This window comes from Microcebus murinus, chromosome 27, assembly GCF_040939455.1.
Source record: "Microcebus murinus isolate Inina chromosome 27, M.murinus_Inina_mat1.0, whole genome shotgun sequence".
Taxonomy (NCBI): domain Eukaryota; kingdom Metazoa; phylum Chordata; class Mammalia; order Primates; family Cheirogaleidae; genus Microcebus; species Microcebus murinus.
Genome location: NC_134130.1, coordinates 11,778,373 through 11,797,986, shown reverse-complemented (window position 1 = coordinate 11,797,986; position 19,614 = coordinate 11,778,373). Strand labels below are relative to the sequence as shown.

The 19,614-nt window shown below is 32.2% G+C and overlaps 1 protein-coding gene across 1 annotated transcript in view; it reads right to left on the bottom strand.

Moving 5' to 3' along the window:
• Nucleotides 1-19,614, bottom strand: part of NDST4 (N-deacetylase and N-sulfotransferase 4) — a 224,440-nt gene that overhangs the window by 184,031 nt on the left and 20,795 nt on the right. The window contains exon 2 of the mRNA XM_075998102.1: nucleotides 9,794-11,016. Coding sequence (XP_075854217.1) covers nucleotides 9,794-10,771 — 978 coding nt within the window. The 5' untranslated portion in view covers nucleotides 10,772-11,016. The remainder of the gene's footprint in view (nucleotides 1-9,793; nucleotides 11,017-19,614) is intronic.

The following is a 19,614-nucleotide window of genomic DNA, read 5'->3' as shown; positions in this document are numbered from 1 at the left end:
ACCTAAATATTGAACTATCAATATATATTTTACATTCAAAAACGATTATTTAAAAAGTTTAAACATCATCGATGCCTTGATGCTAGCAAATATTAAATTAATAGCTGTGAAAGTTTTAACTTGGTTATACATACACAGAAACTATTTTTACTTCTGTGTTTTAACATTTAAATAGGTAGAACATTTCTTTATCATTTAAAAGCATATGCTATGAATTGATGCATTCTATACTCATAATATACATTTACAATCACACTGAATAGATCATAAAAGTTATATTAAATATACCTCCCACATCTTTTTTTATAAACAGTTTGAAGAAACTTCTGTTTTATATAGTAGTATATTTCTGATGAGTAAAAATGATTTTTGTAGGTTTGTTATTCAATACATGGGAGTGAAACACTTAATGGTGACAACATTCAGATTTCATCATAGGGACTTATATTAGGTAATTAGGTAAATGAAGTATTATGATCTCAATTTAAACAAAGTCAGTTTAAATTACTGAACTTTATAAAATCTAAGATGCAATCAATTAAGGCATACTCCAGTTTGTGCTATGCTAAAATGTAGAACTACAAGTGAACATTAGAAATATGTTAGAAACATATTAGAAACATGTCAATGAAATATGATAAAACATTATCTTTGAATACTATTAAAATCTATATGTTCAAATAGTACAAAATGTGGAGATAATGGATAAATTCATGATAATCAAATTATTGAAAAAAATGAAAAGAATCTTTTTCTTAAACTTTAAATTATTAAGTAAGTTAGCTAATTTGTATTAAGTATTAGGCACTTTTCTTAGTGTTAATCATATATTAAATTATTTAATCATCACAGCAACCTGTTGGATTTATACTACTATTATTTTTCACTCTATAAATGAGGAAACTGAGGCAAATAAGATTAAATAACTTACACAAGGTTATAGTTAATGAGTAATAGAGCCAAGATTCAGGCCATTCCTCAAAAACAATGTTTTCAAGTGTTATTTTAGACTATCAAAGATAATGGTGTTTTTGTTCCCACACAAATTAAATTTCCTTCAGTAAAACATGTGTCCAGAAAATAAGCAACTGTTTTCATACTAAATATGTCTCAAGCAGAATCTGGAATAAATTATCTTCCCATCATTCAGCTTCTATGCCAAGAAAGGAACTCAAATTCCCTATTTTATAAAGAAAAAGACCAATCATCCCTTAAAAAGATGATTCTAGATTTTGCTTTCATTGCTGCTTTTGAGAAGTCAGCCACCAGTCCTTTTTTCTCCCAGAAAAGTGTAACCAGTCTTGCTTTATTTTGTGTCATTAAAAATGTATCTAGGTAGAAATTTATTTTTGGTTTATTCTGTTGCAGGCTTTGTGAGGAGGCTTTCTGAACTGGAGAATTGCTGTCATTCATTGACTTTGGAAAAGTCATAGCTATTATCTCTTTGAATATTGCTTTTCTATTATGCTCTTGTGAAGATTTGATTAGATTCACTAGTAAAAACTAGATTGCCAGACTTTAAAAAATCAACAAAATCAATTTATATTCTGTTTACAAGAGACACAACGAAGTCTATAGGACACAGGTTGGGAGTAACTTAGCAGGCAGAACTACTAAATGGAACTAAATAATATTAAACAAAAGGAAATCTTAGAAAAACAGTATATCAGATATGATGTAAGTCACTCAAAATGATAATGAAAGACTTTTAATTCACGAGAAAGATATAATAATTCTAAATTTTTAAGAACCAACAACAGAAGTTTATAATATATAAATCACACACTGAATGTATTAGAAAACTGGAAAATTTGCCATAGTCAACGAAGATTTTGACATATCTTTCACAGATCAAACATGTAGAAAATTTACAGACCAATAGACAAAAATTGAGAAAGGATACAAAAGATTTGAGCAACACAATTTACAGTCTTGTGCAAAGATGATAACTAATCTCTGGTCCCCAAAACTGAAGATACACCCTTTGTAAGCACACAAGTAGGAACAACCTAAAAGAAAATTAATACTATACGGTTCTATAATGTAACTTTCAATACATTAGAAAAGATTGACTATGAAGATTACATTGAATGCTAAATTAGTTTTTAAAGAACAAGTAAAACACTTCGTTGGCTGGGCGTGGTGGCTCACACCTGTAATCCTAGCACTCTGGGTGGCCAAGGTGGGAGGATCACTCAAGGTCAGGAGTTCAAGACCAGCCTGAGCAAGAGTGAGACCTTGTCTCTACTAAAAATAGAAAGAAACTAGCTGAATATGTAGAAACTAAAAATATGTAGAAAAATACAGCCTGGCATGGTGGTGCATGCCTGTAGTCCCAGCTACTTGGGAGGCTGAAACAGGAGGATCGCTTGAGCTCAGGAGTTTGAGGTTGCTGTGAGCTAGGCTGATGCCACGGCGCTATAGCCCAGGCAACAGAGTGAGACTCTGTCTCAAAAAAACAAAAACGAAAACAAAAAAACAAAGAAAACAAAAACACTTTGTTAATTGGAAAAATTTAAGAATGCACTTACTTGATTCAAGGGTTAAAAATGAAATCATGGGAAAAATTAGACAATGCTCATAACTGAAGGATAACAGCTATATTATTTTTTAAAAGCACATATAATTAGTTAAAGTTGTAATGTTAAAATACATGACTTTAAGTGCTTAGATTAGATTAAAAGGAAAAGGTGGTATTTCATGAGTTAATCATATATTTTTCAAAAGACACGAAAAGAACATCAGAATAAAATAAAAACTGTAGAAGGAAATAATGTGCAAAGATAAAACAAACATTGAAAAGGAAAACAAAGTAGACAGGATTAAGAACAGGGGAAATTAATTAATTAATTAATTAAGCTAATTAATTAATCAAAACCAATCCCAGATAGATCAATCAAGGGGGGAGGAGACCAAGAGGATGGTTAATGAGCACAAAAAATATATTTAAGATAGTTAATGGAATGAACAGTATCTGATAATAGAGCATAGGGAAATAGTCAACAACAAGTAATGATATACTTTAAAATTACTAAAAACAATTGAATCAGGATGTTCCTAACATACATGATAAATACTTGAGGTGATGGATACCCCAATAACCCTGATTTGAGTATATATATATATCTATATATATATCAATTACCCTATATTACATATACCCCATAAATATGCACAACTAATAGGTATCCATAATAATTAAAAAATTAAAATCAAGAGAGAAAACAAAAATGAACATTAGAAATGAAAATGTGACATACTGGTAGCCAACTTCTAGGGAGTTTTATAAGAAGATTCTATTATAAACACCTTAATATAAGAAGATTCTATTATAAACACCTTAAAACTAGAATTTTGAAGCAATATAATGGGAAAATTTCTTGAAAATATAAACTACAAGGTCAGGCATGGTGGCTCATGCCTGTAATCCTAGCACTTTGGGAGGTCGAGGTGGGAGGATTGCTGGAGGCCAGGAGTTGGAGATCAGACAGAGCAAGAGTGAGACCCCCTTCTCTACAAAAATTAGCTGGGCATGGTGGTATGTATCTTCAGTACCAGTTACTTGGGAGGCTGAGGTAGGGGGATCACCTGAGCCTAGGAGTTTGAGGTTGCTGTGAGCTATGATCACAACACTGCACTCTAGATTGGGCAATAGAGCGAGACTCTTGTCTCAAGAAAAAAATATAAAAATAAAAGAAATGAAAAATATATAAGCTGCAAATCAACTCATTCAGAATGTTTTTAAACAATCATAAAGTATGATCAAAACAAAAAAAGGAATTATTAATTTTAAAGCATACCATAATGAAATTTTCAGGTTCAGGCATTTTTAGAAGATCTTTAAATAACAGGTAAGGCCAGTATTACACAAACTTCTAGAAACGACAAAACATACATACAAAAATACCCACATATAATGTATAATAATGTCGATGCATTTTGCTACAATACAAATCCAATTTTTCTATGAATCAAATGACATCGTTAAAAGATTGGAAAGGACACGTAATAGAATGGGGAAAGATATCTGCAGACATATTATTAACAAGAGCTTAAGATTCAGCTTATATGACAAACTTCTAAAATTTAATATGAAACAAATAATTCAAAATTGAAATGAGAAAAGGACCTATAGGTTTTGCAAAATATATAAAAAAAGGAATAGTTGTTGAAGATATATAAAAAAAAAACTATTCAACCTCATCATCAGGAAAATACAAATAAGATCCCATATACAATTTTATAGCCATCAAATGCAAAAATTGAAGTCTGACAACCCCAACACTGAAGTGAATCAACACTATAAAGAAAATAAGTTTAGTGAACTAGACTGATAAGCATCACTGTGGATGAACCCTAGAAATAAAGAAGTAAGAGAAAAAACGATTTGCTGAGAATATGTAAGGTAGGCATCTATTAATATAGATTCAAATGAAAAAGTCAAAAATACTAAATAATTTATTGTTTAGGGATGCTTTCATATATGATACAAGTATAAAGAAAACGAAGAACATGGTACACTCAAAATTCAGGATACTGGTTGCCCCTTCAGTGGAAAAAAGTGATATATGATTAGAAAGGTGATGGGATTATTCTAGATCCTAAATTAGGCGTCCTCAAACTATAGCCCATGGGCCACTTGCAGGTGTTTTTGCCCATTTGTTTTTTTACTTCAAAATAAGATATGTGCAGTGTGCATAGGAATTTGTTCATAGTTTTTTTAAAACTATAGTCCGGCCCTCCAACAGTCTGAGGGACAGTGAACTGGCCCCCTGTTTAAAAAGCTTGAGGACCCCTGTCCTAAACTAAATGTGTGTACAAAGCTATTCCTATTATCATTCTCTAAGTTGCAGACATTTGTTATACATACTTTTTAAAATGTTTGAAATGTTTCAAAATTACAATAATGAAAAAACATATCAGAAGAATATTTGTTTTATTTGGAAGGAAAAAAAGTAGTGGGTAGAAGACCTAGGCTCCGAATAGACAAATAAGGATAAGTTGAATGAAAATAAAATACAATGTCTATGACTTTTTTAACAGTTTAGCCTATTTTCCAAATAATAATCATAATATAGTCTAGTTCTCTCAGGATTATATAATCAAGTTGCTATTTTCCATGATAATTTAATTTATTTCAGAACACACTGTGTATTTCTACAGGGAGGACACAAAGAACAAATTTTTGTTTTGTTTTTCTCTTTAGTCACTCTTGAGATATGAAAACATTTTGCAGTCTCTTTTGATGAGTATCACAAGAGAAAGACAGTGGCCTTAGCTGAGAAAGCTCATTGTAATTCAGGCCAATTAAATGGCCAATTAATAATCACTGTTTATGTCTTCATAAACAATGAGAAAGTTGAGAAAACTAATCAGAAAATATTGCCACAGATTCCAGTAAGGCTTTTAAGCTATTAACAGTGAGATTTAAAGTCTCTAATAAGGAGTTGTTTTTCCACTTTGCTTAGACTTTGCCAGCCTGGTTGCTTTTACTAAAATACTTTCTAATACTTTCTCTTTCTCACAGAGACAATTACTACAGCTTGCGTAGTAAAATGAAGTTCATGGACTTTAATTGTATTCTTCCCCTGGTGTTTCCAGAGATTGCTCTCTGTTCAGTAATTATCTAATACTGTTAACTAACCAAAGTAAGCACTTAAGTTAGTGTTAGATCCATTACTATTCTAGCCTGTTTTGAGTGCAAATAAATTCAAGGAATGTCTGGTCTTTAAATTAAAATCTAATTTGCATATAAAAACATTAAAATATTGTTGCAAAAACTCTAACTTGGTCACAGATCTCATTTCAATATATACTTTTTTAACAAGTAATAATAATTGGTTGATACTCAGGAAATAGAGTTAAATAAAAGCATTCCTATAAAACACTTTTTTCTAAGAAAAATAGACATGTTCACAATAAACACACTCATTAAGAAAATACATATATAAAAACTAAATGAAATTCTTTCAGTAGACCACAATTTCTGGGCAAAATAAAAGTGGGGATTTAACTTCCTTGTTCTCTTGATGCTTAACCCCTATACAACGCTCCAAATTTCAGAAATATTTCTGACATAGGATCAGTTGGTACATTTCACAGTGCTATTAGGAGGCAGTCATGTTGAAATTCCTATTCATCAAGGAGTCATAAATAGGGAGGAAAAATGAGTTCAAAACGCCAAATTCCAGATGAATGTTGTGCCTTCTCTGTTTCTTAAACACTGTGCTGTTTTTGGTCAGGCATTTCTTTAATTTTCTTTCTTTGAGGATTACCGGTACTTACTAAGCTTTTATGTTTTCTTCCTTATATAACCGATGTGAAGCATACGAGTGGCTGTTAGGATAACTATACTATCTTGGTGCATGAAACAGTTTTCTTCTATATGAAACTAACTTGTCATGGTTTTATTACGGGATACTTCAAATGCTTTATTAGATCCATTTTTCATCTTTGATTCATTCCTTTTTAGTGATTACCACTAAGACTACAAGTTTTAAGCTTGATGATTTCCAAAGTCTACACTGTCAACCCAATAGTGGAAGAAAATCTAGATTGATTGATTTAGAGACAGAGTCTCTGTGACCCAGGCTAGAGTTAGATTTAATTCTTCAGAAGCCTAACTATGGATGTTCCATGTTAAATCATTAGATCTTAAACCATTAATATCCTAATACCTTAAACCAAGCTCTTTATCTGTCTAGTAACTTTTCCTCTGCCAAATTTGTTCTATTGAAGGACAGAATACCTCTATTTCAGGATAATATAGAAAAATGTCAGTACCTATGCAACATGGTTATTCTAGAACATTGGGTAGAGCTTGAGGGAGGGAGGAAGGATTTCTCCTTGTCTACTCGCATGTTACTAAAGGTTATACCACCAGAAGAGTAACATGAGGATGAAGAACATGAAACTATCAGAACTTTTCTGAACATAATTGAAAATTCTTTCCCAGAAAACCATATTTATTCAAAAGTAAAGTCAAAAGTCAAATGCCAAAACTGTGAATTGACTATTTAACTTTAAAAAGCAATATTTTTTTTATGGACATATAAGTCACCCAAGAGGTGAATAGCTCTCAGTTCTAATCAAGTTTCTCATATTCTCTGATTAATTGTTCTAAGAGAAATATTCAAATTACAGGAGTTTAAGAAAAAAAGAGAGAGAAAAAGCCACAAAGCGTATTTAAAGAAATAATAGCAGCAAACTTTTCAAATCTAAAGAAATAGACAAGTATCCAGGTAGATGAAGGCTAAGAGTCTCCAGTGAAACTTAATTCAAATAAGACTACACCAAGACCTATAAAAATCGATAGTCAAAAACCAAAGACAGAAAAGAGATCCTGAAGACAGCAAGAGAAAAGGAGCATATTACATGTAAGGGACTTTTAATAAGGCTAGCAGTGGATTTCTTTCAGCTTTTGTTTGTCTGGAAAAGACTTTATCTCTCCGTTTTTGAAGGACATGTTTGCTGGTTAAAGTATTCTTGGTTGACAGCTCTCCCACCCCTACTCTTTAGTACTTTGAGTATATCATCCCCCCTCTCTCTTGGCCTGCCAGATTTCTGCTAAGAAACCCAGAAAGTGTGGGGTGTATGCATATATGCATACACACACACACACGCACACACACACACGGAGTACTACTCAGCCATAAAAAGGAATGAAATAATGTCTTTTGCAGCACTTTGGATGGAACTGGAGGCCATTATCCTAAGTCAGGCATCTTAGGAATGGAAAAACAAATACCGTATCTTTTCCCTTATGGGAGCTGAACAGGAGCTAAATGAAAGATATACAGGGTCAGAAAGAACAGTAATGGACATTGGAAACTAAGAAGTGGGGAGGGGAAGGAGACGAGGGATAAAAATCTACCTATTGAGGACAATGACAACTATTCTGGTGACAGTAACACTGAAAACTCTGAGTTCAGCATGATGCAATTTATCCATGTAACAAAAAACACATGCGCCCCCTACATTTTTTGAAATAAAAAGAGTATTTTCTTCAAAATTATAGTTAAATTAACATGTGCATATGTTAACAAATAGTATATCTCACTTAATGTACATTATATAATTCTATACATATACACATTTGTATGTACACACTGATATATACCTATACACCCATACAACCTTTGTGGGTCTCTCTTCGCCTGTGACGTGACTGAGCCTTTGTTAAATTTTGATATTGTGTTATTCTGTCCGAGGTTATGCCACTTAAGAAGCCATTAGTGACCTTCGAATATTGTATGAGCAGTGGGGGGTAGCAATTTATTTTTCTACTGAGAATAAGTTGAAATAGCTGGATTTCAGCTGGTCAGTTTCATTTAGCATTATGAGGAACTTTAAAATTCATATTGTTCCTTAGCATGAAATTAGGAACACACTGTCCTTTTAGGGTTTCAGGAGAGGAACCGATCTCTCAGAGAACCATTTGAAGCACGTGGCCTCTTTTTAGGTGTATGGTTTTAAAATTTAAATAATACTAATATTTATATTAATTAAAATGAATAGTAAATACTAAAAAATAAGGGAGAAAATAAGAAAAGATTAGATAGTACACAACTGTGATCTCTTAATCCCTTTGTAACAGTTTCCAAATGAAGTATTTGGGTCACAGTCAAGAGGTGTTCCATTCAGTAGCTTATTAAAAACAGAATTCACCAACCCACATAGACTTTGAAGATTTTTAAAAAATGAATTTGTTTTACTGGCTTCCATCATGTTGTATCACAGTGGCCATAAGGTCTTAGGATTGGGGGGAAGCTTTTATTTTGAAGTCATATCCAAGTTTCACCTTTGCAAGGTAAACAGCTTAATAACACAAGATCAAAAATGATGACAAGAGCTTAACAATCTTCGGTTCCTTTGTAATTCTAAGTTGTGTCCTATTATTTTTGTTCATATGTTTGTTAAACTTATTTATGCACAAAAAGAATTTAGTTATATATAGGATGAGATAGGCACAAGTGAAAAATTATGTGAGAATGCTAAATGAAGATTTAAAAAAGAATTATGCTCGGAATTACCTACCTAATCCAGTGTAACATATTTGGTTTTGTCTTTATTTAATAGCCATTATATTATGAAAAAGTTATGCAGTCAATTGGTCATAACCTAGAAGTGCTACCAGTAACCCTGCTATGTTACTCAAAATAATCTGAAAAAAAATAATAGGGATAACAATCCAAGCCTCCTGAAGCCAAGGCCAATACCTTGTACATTCCCTGTAAAAACTGTTTTTTTACGAACATCTGTATTTACAAGTGTATGAACATTTCATGTAAGTAAATACTATGCTTGTTTGAGGTTATAGAAAGGTCTTGGGCTGCTTGTCCATCTTGTATTTTAACCACAATTGTGTTTTAATTGTATTTGAAACACAATTTTCAAACCCAAGTTTGGCAGGGTGATCAGTCTAGAAATAGAGTTTCTCTTACGTAAGTCTCACTGCTACAAACTACAGCATATGCTAGAACAAGGGGGGCTGTTCTCAACAGCTATAGCTGGGATGGGCAAAACTTAAAAAAAGGCAAAAAGATTAAGTTCAATTACTCCTTGGGATATTTTGGCTCTGCCCCATTCTGAAGCTATTTGGGGGTGTGAATACATGCGTGTGGAACGATTAAGGCTTAGTTCAAGATTTTTTTTTTTCCCAATGACTATTTTATTTCAAACCTACTGCACCTTAAAATTTTAGTGATTTAGGAATCTAAACTATTCAAAATTATATTTTATCAATACCACATAAAGAAACACAAACTGTGATGTTATTTCTAAGTGTTCTTACCTTCACATCTTTGACATTCATCCTTGTTCCCTCCTTTCCCACAAATATGTCATCAATGTCCACAAGGATGTACCTGTCCAAGGACAATGCCAGCCTCTTTCCTGACAGGAAGGAGATGGCATCTATGAAGATGAGTTTGTGCAACCAAAAGTTCAAGTTGTTGCCAAAAAGAACTCGCTGAATTCCATCATGAAGCCCTAGATCCTGAATCACTGTCGCCAAAAGTGTTTTGCCAGCCAAAGACGAAAGGGAATTTTCTGTCTGTAATTCAGTTAAAAGTACAGGCTGGTAGGTCGAATGATTATATTGGAAAATAGTCCAGTCTTCCCCAGGAAGAGGGCCTGTCTCAACCTTGGGGGCTTTGGTGATATGCAGCAAACGCGACTGAGGGTTGACAGAACAGTCCTTTAGAGCTAGATTATTGTAAAGGTTTAATGGAAATCCTTTCAATTGTGTACTTGGTAAGCTGTTCTCATTGGCTTTATGAAAACCGATGATACTAACACTGTATTCCACACAGTATTTTTCTAGAAGCTCTCGATTCCATGAGTCCATGCTGACATACTTCAGAATATTTTCATAAATAACTAAAGTATATTTCCCTTTGCCGTTATCTGTAAGAGGAGGTATGTCTCCCTTGCCCGGGGCAATGACCATGTGGTACCGAAATCGGCTGGACTCCAAAATAGCTACGATGTCTTGACCAAGCTGAGAGTATTGGCTCTCCACAAAGAGTAGGACAGTAGGGTCAGTTTTGGATGTATCAATAGGTTTTACTGTTTTCAGCTCCATGGACCGATATGGTAGAATTTTGACATCAGCACACTCGGCTTCTGCAGTGGTTTCAATGAGGGTCATTTCCTGTTTGTAGCCAGTATAGAGGAAGTAGGCAGAAATGACCATGCTCACCAAGCAAAAGGTAGCTAAGAGAACAATCAGTGTTCGAAAACTTCTCCGAAGCTTCACAATAAGATTCATTTTTTAAAATAATGCTTTGGAAGTGTTTTCCAATTTCTTTTTCTAAAGTGCCATAGTGAATAAAGTATGAGATGATGTAAACATAACTTCCCAAGAGTTCATGTAACCATTGCAAAGCATGTAAAATGTTTGAAGGGATCACAAATGAGTTAAAGCTGGAAGGCAATGGACCAGGAGGGCATAAGCTGAAGAGATTTTGAGTATGTCCGATACCAAGAATTGCTGCAGAATCCTCTAAGCATAATCTGAAAAAGAGGAGAAATCCAATAACTGAGACAAAAAAGAAATAGAAATATTTATGTGTATACATATATATATGCTAATATCTAAAAATCAAAAATATGAGAGATAATTTTATTGTGCTAATATGCAAAAATGTTAGTAGCCTGATGTTGACAATCTGGATTGTACTACTTAGAGTATGGTAGACTTTTTGAGGACCTCTAGAATACAGAATTCTATTTGATTTTGCCCAAACATCCATATATACAGGAACACATATTGAGATCATTTCTCAGCTAGTCACCTAGGGGAAAAAAAGTCATAAAAAGTATGCTTTCGCGTAGAATGTTAATTACCATAAAAATAACTTCGACAGAACTGGCAAACTGTAGATTCACATAGAATTAGAAAATCAAGTATTTGTGTGGGGCTTGGAGCAGTGGAAGATGCTCTTAAGTATGTGCTTAATCTCTGGAGTGCCAAGCTGAGTGATTAATTTGGTTAAATTTACAGTGGTTATAGGTTCTTCCCTTTAATAATATATCCTGCATCTGGAACAACAAAGAGCCACTTGGCTCTCTTCCAAGTAACAATCTGTATAGACTAGATTGTCCCTTCTTCCTTCTTAGAGGCAAGATTAGAAAGAAGCTATGGATTTCCATTTCTAATTTTTATACAACAACCAAACATTCTATTTCCCTATCACTTTCTTTAGTTCTAAAGAAAAAACGTAGAAAGCATTAAAAAAGATCTTTCCCAAACTGTTTCATCACAATTAAGATATCATTTTTCGAGTGAGATGTGCACCATCTGGGGGATGGTCATGATGGAGACTCAGACTTTTGGGGGGAGGGGGGGAAATGGGCATTTATTGAAACCTTAAAATCTGTACCCCCATAATATGCCAAAAAAAAAAAAAGATATCATTTTTCATTATTCTTAGGTGGTTTTCTTTGTAGAGATGTTTCTAACTTTTAGTGAATTACTGTCTGTATAATTTTTTTCATTCCCCTCACAACTGTGTTAGAATACTTAAAAAAATTTCCATTTCCCAGTTTGCCAAACTAGTGTCCATAGGAAAACATCCAAAATCATTCATGCTTAAAATTTGTGATATGTAAGATGTGTATTGTTGATACATTACATCATGGAGAATTAAATTAGCATGTTTTGTAATGAGTAATACAAAATGAGTGATATTCTGTCACACTGTAGACATTTTATGAGTTTCTGTATTTTATATTTTCAATTTGAAGATCTGAATGATTAATGGTTAATGATGACAGAATTATTAGATTAAAAGATTAAACATTACAATATTATGTCACTGCTTTCATTTTATATTACTGTTTTAAAATAGTCTTTCTTACTAATTTAAACAAAACATTCTATGCTACTTGTTTTTGTTTTTGCTTTTGAAAAAATATTTTAAAAACATTCTCAAAAGTTGAAAATCTGAAATTTTGAAATTTCTACCAAATATTTTAAATATTTTAATTTTTCAGTTCCAAATATATCAATGGACTTGAATTTTTCTCTGTGAAACACATTGTACCAATGTGAACAATCTCCCCAATTTCATATTCATTTAAAAAGGAAATTAATTTCACATTAGAGACTTACTGATACTGTTTTCCAATAAAATTGTTTAAAATAATTATTTGCTCTCTGAAACCCTTACAAGTGCTTCAAAAGCCAGTTCCCTTTAAACAATTGCATTGCATTTTACTAAAAAGAAATGAAATATAGCAATAAAAAGGCATTGGTTTGCCTCAAAATATATAAACCAATTATGCTACACCTTCTGCTTTTGTGTGTGTTTGAAAATGTTCATGAATAAATTTTTAAAATAAAAATCAAAAAAATAATATGTGAAGAAAATGAAGAGGAAAAAAGAATATAAATGTATGTATTACCCATGAAATATACACTTAAAAATGGTAAAGGTCACGATTATATATGTATATTTTACCTAAATAAAAAGAAAATTGAAAAAATTTAAAAAATGTATAGTTAGTATATATGGGTATGTGTGTATATATATATATGTATAAACTATTGAAAGAAATTTGGAATTTGTCAAAGGAGTTTATCCAGTTTTATATTATATTTATTCCTAGACTTCTCCAAGCTCATGTAATTGATTTATAAATCAATTAAAGCAAACATAGAATCAGATACATCCCACCCCCATCCCAACCCGAAGAAATGGCCCAACAAGAGCAAAAATCTATATAATCCACATCCTTTGGAGAGTTGTTTAGTGTTTTGACAGTAAATTAAATATAAATTTAATCAAGAGATTTGAATAGAAACTGAATGTATGACAAGTTAATATTTTGTCAAATCTTTATCTCTTCTGACATAAGAAATGTGATTTTTATTTTTGAATGTACAAAGGATGAGATGTCAGTTTTGCATATTAGAATAGTTCATCCTAATATGCAATAATAAAAAAAGAAATAAAAAAGCATATGGGACTAGAATCTGCCAACCCAAAGAATAAATAAAATTTAAATGTGACATTTATTTAACATTAATATGTTCAGAGTTGGAAGAATGATAGGTACATATTACCACATGGTAGATAATGTGTGTTTCAATGTGTTGTTTTAACTAAAGGATTTATCCTTCTCATTCAATCCTCACATTTCCTCTTCCCTTACAAAAATTGGCCAGTGGAGATGAGAAAGCCTGGACCATAACAGATGATATACTGTCAATGTTTACTTATGTTATACACCTGAGAGAGGAGTTGGTATGATGCCACTGTTTGGAATGTCAAAGGGATGTGGTACGTGACTTTTCTGAATTGTTTTCCTAGTGTTGTGCCCCTTAAAAGTGGGTAAAAAAAAAAAAAAGGCAAGGCAGGGGATGGGAGTAGGAAGACCAACCTACGTGAGAATCTTATGTTGTTAACATAAGTAAAATAAAACAATGAAGATTAATTTTTCGAAAAAAGCATATGGAAAAAAGGTCATATAAAATTTAAGGAGATTCGTTTCAAGATAATGGTGAAGACATTAAAAGGCTGCCCCAAAACTATGTAACATGTACAAGTGTTTTTAAGGACTCTAAGGCAATACGCTAACATTTTTATTTTACCTTAATCCCACGTCCTCTGCGGAATTAATCTGAGACCAGTCAGCAACAAAAACATATAGGAGCTTTCTTTCCCCCCTGCTTTTCCCCTTACATGGTGATGTTAGCTTTTCATTATAGGATGAACAAATAAATGGATTTCTGAGTACATTGGATCTGTGAAAAATTAATATTTCCTTCACCACCACACAAAGAAAGTTAAATAAGTGTTGGTCCCAATGCTTCTAAATCTGACTTTCACACATCCTAATAAAGCTACTGTTAAAAATTTGGAAAGGGAGATCTACTCATTATTTTTCACGACAATCTGTCTCAAAATGTGGGCTGCAAGACCTCTGCACAGAGTTTAGGAAGAAAAAACAGAGACCTTTATAGATGTTGCCTTCCTTGTTCTCTCTCCTTTTCTTATCTTTACATTCAATGCTTTCAAATGTGGATCATCGCCTCAGTAGTAGTAGAATAAATATCTCCCAGAATCTATTACTCTCTTTTAAGATTAGATAACATGAAGACATTATTGTTTTGTATATCTCTTTTCAAATCATTCGTCGATTTATTTTCAAAATGTGTTTAGGGATTCTCTAAAATATAGTTTGTAAAGTGTATTTTCCACATGTTCTAAATTATTGTAATTTTTTTTTAGCAGCAGAGTAGTAAACAGAGCAATTACAGGTGCTATTATAGTTATTCCTACTTTGGGGAAAGGTGGAAATTCAGAAGAAAGCTAGAAATAAAATCACATTGAATATATGTGCGATTCTTTCTTTGTTGAATACTGTCTAATACGCTATACAGGTAGGTCACCAAAGAGGCTCATTAAAGTTGAGCTGAAATTTAAAAATAACAATAACAATATTTCCAAGCATTTAATGAGTGGCTACTACTTGCTAGTAATTATGCTACATTCTTTGCATTCCTTGTCCTGTTTATTCATTCTTAGACTATTTTTAAAATGGGGTAATTGTGATTTAGAAGGTTTAAGAAAGGGACTAAGCTCACATTACTAATAATTTATAATGCTAGAGTTTTATGTTCCACCAATTGCATTGTTAAGAAAAGCCAAAGATTAGTTTGAGTGAAGCCAAACATTTAGCAGGAAGGATAATTACATTATTTAACCCCATATCAGCAAACTTTACTTCAATTTTAAAAGTTTGGATACTCAAAAACAGAAATATCTACCAAATATGGAGAAAATTGTAGAGGTGAACTGAGTCAACTAAAAGATGCTGTGTTAAGTTTGGAGGACTTAAGAATTTACAAAAATTTAATCAGCTTTGATTTTTCATGATACCTGGGAGAAAACATTTTAAGTACTTTATTTCTATATGTTTCATGAGTTTCTTGTTTTCTTGTTTAAGAAACTTATAAAGAATTAGCTCATATTTCATATTAATGTAGCAGTATTAATATTTTAATTAAAAATCAGAATGGTTAAAACAAACAAATTTAACCATTTTTTACATATACACAAACTGCACCAGCATACCCTCGAGGTGAATTCCAAAATTTACAACCATCTTTTAAGAAAGTTGCAGTTTTTTCCAAATTACAAGTCCCCACCACATAAATGAACATGAACATGTATGTGTGTGAGTTTGGATCCCACTGTAACATTATTTCTTATTCCAGGTCATGGTCAAAAGTGTTTGAGCTGAAACACTACTCAGGAAGGCAGAGCTAATTCAAATTATTTAATCTGGTTCTAAGAGAAATGGTTCTATGACAAATATCACAGAGGTTTTAGCTAAAGATCAATTCAGTCTCTTACGATTCTGAGTGGTTTCTGAAAATATCCAATATTGATTCAATGAGGTTGAGACTAGGAATTGATTGATATCACATGGTTTGGTCCCTTGGAGTTCCTTTCAGTTTTAGCCACAAAATATTGTGATATTATTTTCAGTGGCAACCATACCTACATAAATCACAACTCTTTTTACCGCAAATGAAGGTGCTAAGTAATGAGTAATTGTTATATTTAATCAAAATCAAAGTAGTATTCTTATTTTATGAGTTTCTGCAAAAATGATTCTTTCTTCCCCTGTAAATAACCGTTTTAATATTACCTACCTTTTATATACTTCATGTTTTCCTGATTTCTGTGACAATGTAAATTTATTTTAGTCTCCAAAGTATGCATTTTTACCACTACAAACTCCTAAAAGTGTCATTTCAAACATAATGATAACATTACTACCATGATATTATATTGTAACATAATATTATACTAGGTACATAGCTTTGAGCTATCAGCTATCTTCATACTTCAAAAGATTATGAAGGCAACTCAGTAAATAGAAGAGTAAATGTCAGGCGATTTCTTTTATCACCATTTCCTGTAGATATATATAGCGCCTATTTACCATTTTCTTGTGTTTTGTTTGCTAAAGCAGAGAAATAACATGATTTTTAAAAGCAAAGAGTCCATTATTATTAAAATCAAACTGTAAATATCTATGTATCCATCTCATTTATTAGAAAAAACATGCGGTCTTTGAGAGTAGGAAACTACCATATGGACATTTGTTCTGCTTTGCCATGTAAGATTTAGATACAGTAATAGAAATGTGATCTGTGTCAAAGTTCAGAGGTGTAGTGATCATTGCTTGGAACTGTGTTTATTTCTATAACTAAGATTTCATCATCGAATTGTATCCTTAATACTACTAAAATAATAACCATATCTTTAGAATGTATCAGCCAGAATAAAATAGAATTAAACAATTTTGGAATGACTATATCTATTCTATGGGTTCCTGAAGTCCAGAGAATTCCTTTAGGAATTTGGGATAAATCCAAGAATCTGTCTCATTTTGTAGAAATTTGGGGGCAATACTTACAATGGGACATTGAAAATTGAACTTGACCCAGACAGGCTATCTAAAATGTAGCTCAGGGGATGAGCCAAGAAGGCTAACTAAAGACATCACTTGTCGGGTTGTCCTGGCTGGAAGGTTTAATGCTGGACTGAGACAGAGAGCAGTTGCAGGTTGGGTGTGGATCACAGGCAGAGACAACAGAAGAGGAGGGCTGGGTAAAATTCACACCCATCGGGCACAGTGCACATTGTTTGGGTGATGGACACACATATAACTTTGATTCAAAATATACGAAAGCAATTCATGTAGCTAAAACGTTTGTACCCCTATAAGATGCTGAAATAAAAAATAAAATTTAGTTCAGTCTTAGATTAGCTCCTATTTACTCTTCTTGTAAGAAGTAAAGGCAATTCACCTGTTTCTCATATTATCATTGAAAACATCTAAGTTCCTCTGTTTTAGTCTGTTCTTCATTTCTTCTCTGTTTATTATTTCCCTTTCATCTCTAGAAAATTTTCTTTCTTTTCTTTTCCTTTTTTTACTTGACAGTGGATGGTTTTAAAGTCACTGCTTTAAAGCTTGTGCTAATGGATTTGAGGAGTGTGGGTATTAATTGGCCAATCTATCTAACAATGTTTCCATTTATATCTCTATTTCCTTTTCTTTCTATATAAACAATTTATATAGAAGCTACAAAAGTTGACTGAGGAAATATAATATCATGGTATTCTTCCCTGTTTAGATAAAATTATATGAACAATTTTCTCTCAAAAGCAAGCTCTTTTTCTGTAAATTGTCTTATCTACAAAAGTGATTTGAAAAAAATGTTTATCAAAACTCACACTGCTACCTTTGTAAACAAAATTTATGTATATTTTATACTGGAAAGTATTATAACATATTTGAAAATCCCGAAAAATAAAATAAAATCAACATGGCTTAACAAAAACTTCTGTCTAGTTCTTTCTGTGTACGTAATTTTTTTCCTGTAGCTTAAAAATGTAACTTTTATCTTATCTTTTCATTTAAAATTATGACATTGTCTAGTTATAATAAAAGAGAAAAATGATTAAGAAGTCCTTCTTAAATCCATCACTGTTGTTTCTACTCTATTTCCCCAACTTGTTACATTCTGATGATTTCAATACATTTCTAAGCCGGGTAGCCCCACTACCTAAAACCCCAACCTTCTACTTTACAATGAGAAAAGGAAGTGAAGGTTGAACTGGCTCAAAATTATCCAGGGAGCCAAGCTGATCCCTTCCTACCAATGTTCCCCAAACCTAAGGAATTCTCCCTTGCTTCCTGAAGCTATGGAAAAATGCATATCTTTTTCAAGTCAAGTAGCATAAGTAAGTTATCTCTTCTAAAGTTGTAAAATACTCAGAACTATAATGGAAAAATGATGTGACCAGAATTATCAAAAGGTAAAATAATAAAACAACGTATCCTCCATCCAGCAAACATTTTTTATCACACAGGCTATAAAACCAGGTTAATCAGTCATATTCGCCATTTGTTTTTCTAGGATTAGAAAATAATAGCCTGTCTATTGATATATCACATTTAATTGACAGGAAAAAATAAGACATTTGCTTTTCAAAATGCATATTTCTTTATTTCGAAATATTGTTTGGGTCTCTTTTTTAACACTAGAGGGCGATATGTTCTAGCTTTTATTGCAAAAAATAGACCAACAGCACCTGTTACCCATTCACAGATTACCAAACACAGAAAGTGCTAATTCAATGAGTCCTTAGCGTGCAAGAAACATGGCTCTTGGAATGAACATCATACTGTTGATATCAGGGAAAGATCAGTGACTCTTCATGTTAAAATACCAATTTTGCAACAATTTCACACCAAATATGTTTTAATCAATTCTCTTCCCCACACTTGTAATGAATAGCCAATTTTATATTGTTTGTATGGTTCCCTGCTTCTATAATTATATTTCTGCTTTTTAAATGTACACCTTCATATTTTTGTTCTTACTATGCACAAGGGACAGATAAAACAACAGATAGTTTTAATATCTTGCTAATGTTGGTGAATTTTAAGATCTAATTTTTTTCTGAAGCAAAAAGAGGTAAAACACCTATAATTCAAATATGTAAAAAACAAGTTTGCCACATCTTGCTTCCAAATGGCCATGTATTTAGGATATATTTCTTAACTAAATACAGTAACATGGATTGGTTTTTGCAAAATAGATTTACTTCTCAGTTTCACATTTCTCTATTATGCAAACATGTCTGTGAAATAAATTCATTTACAAAAATGGCATGATTCTCAAAATTTGAATCTGCTTAAATAATTAACCTTTTAAAATATATTAAGAGTAGAGAATTAACATACAATTAATAATAGCTTATATATAAAAGAGAAGTGTGTACACCATGATTTAGGTTGTCTCTCAATTTGCTCTGTTTCTTAGCTATGAGGTTGAAATATAAAACATGAGAACTATATTTGAAATAATTTAAAATTGTCGTTACAATTTCCATGTAGAATGGCATTATGATTTATTTGCAAAAGAGGCTTCCTTGATACCACCTTTTACTGCTCATAGTTATATCTTACAGTTGTAACATTATATGCATCCATTATAATTTATCATTTACCTGAGAATCTGTAAAAATACCTGCTCATGTGCAGCTGTTTTACAGATGACTTGAAGGATAATGGATAATTAGG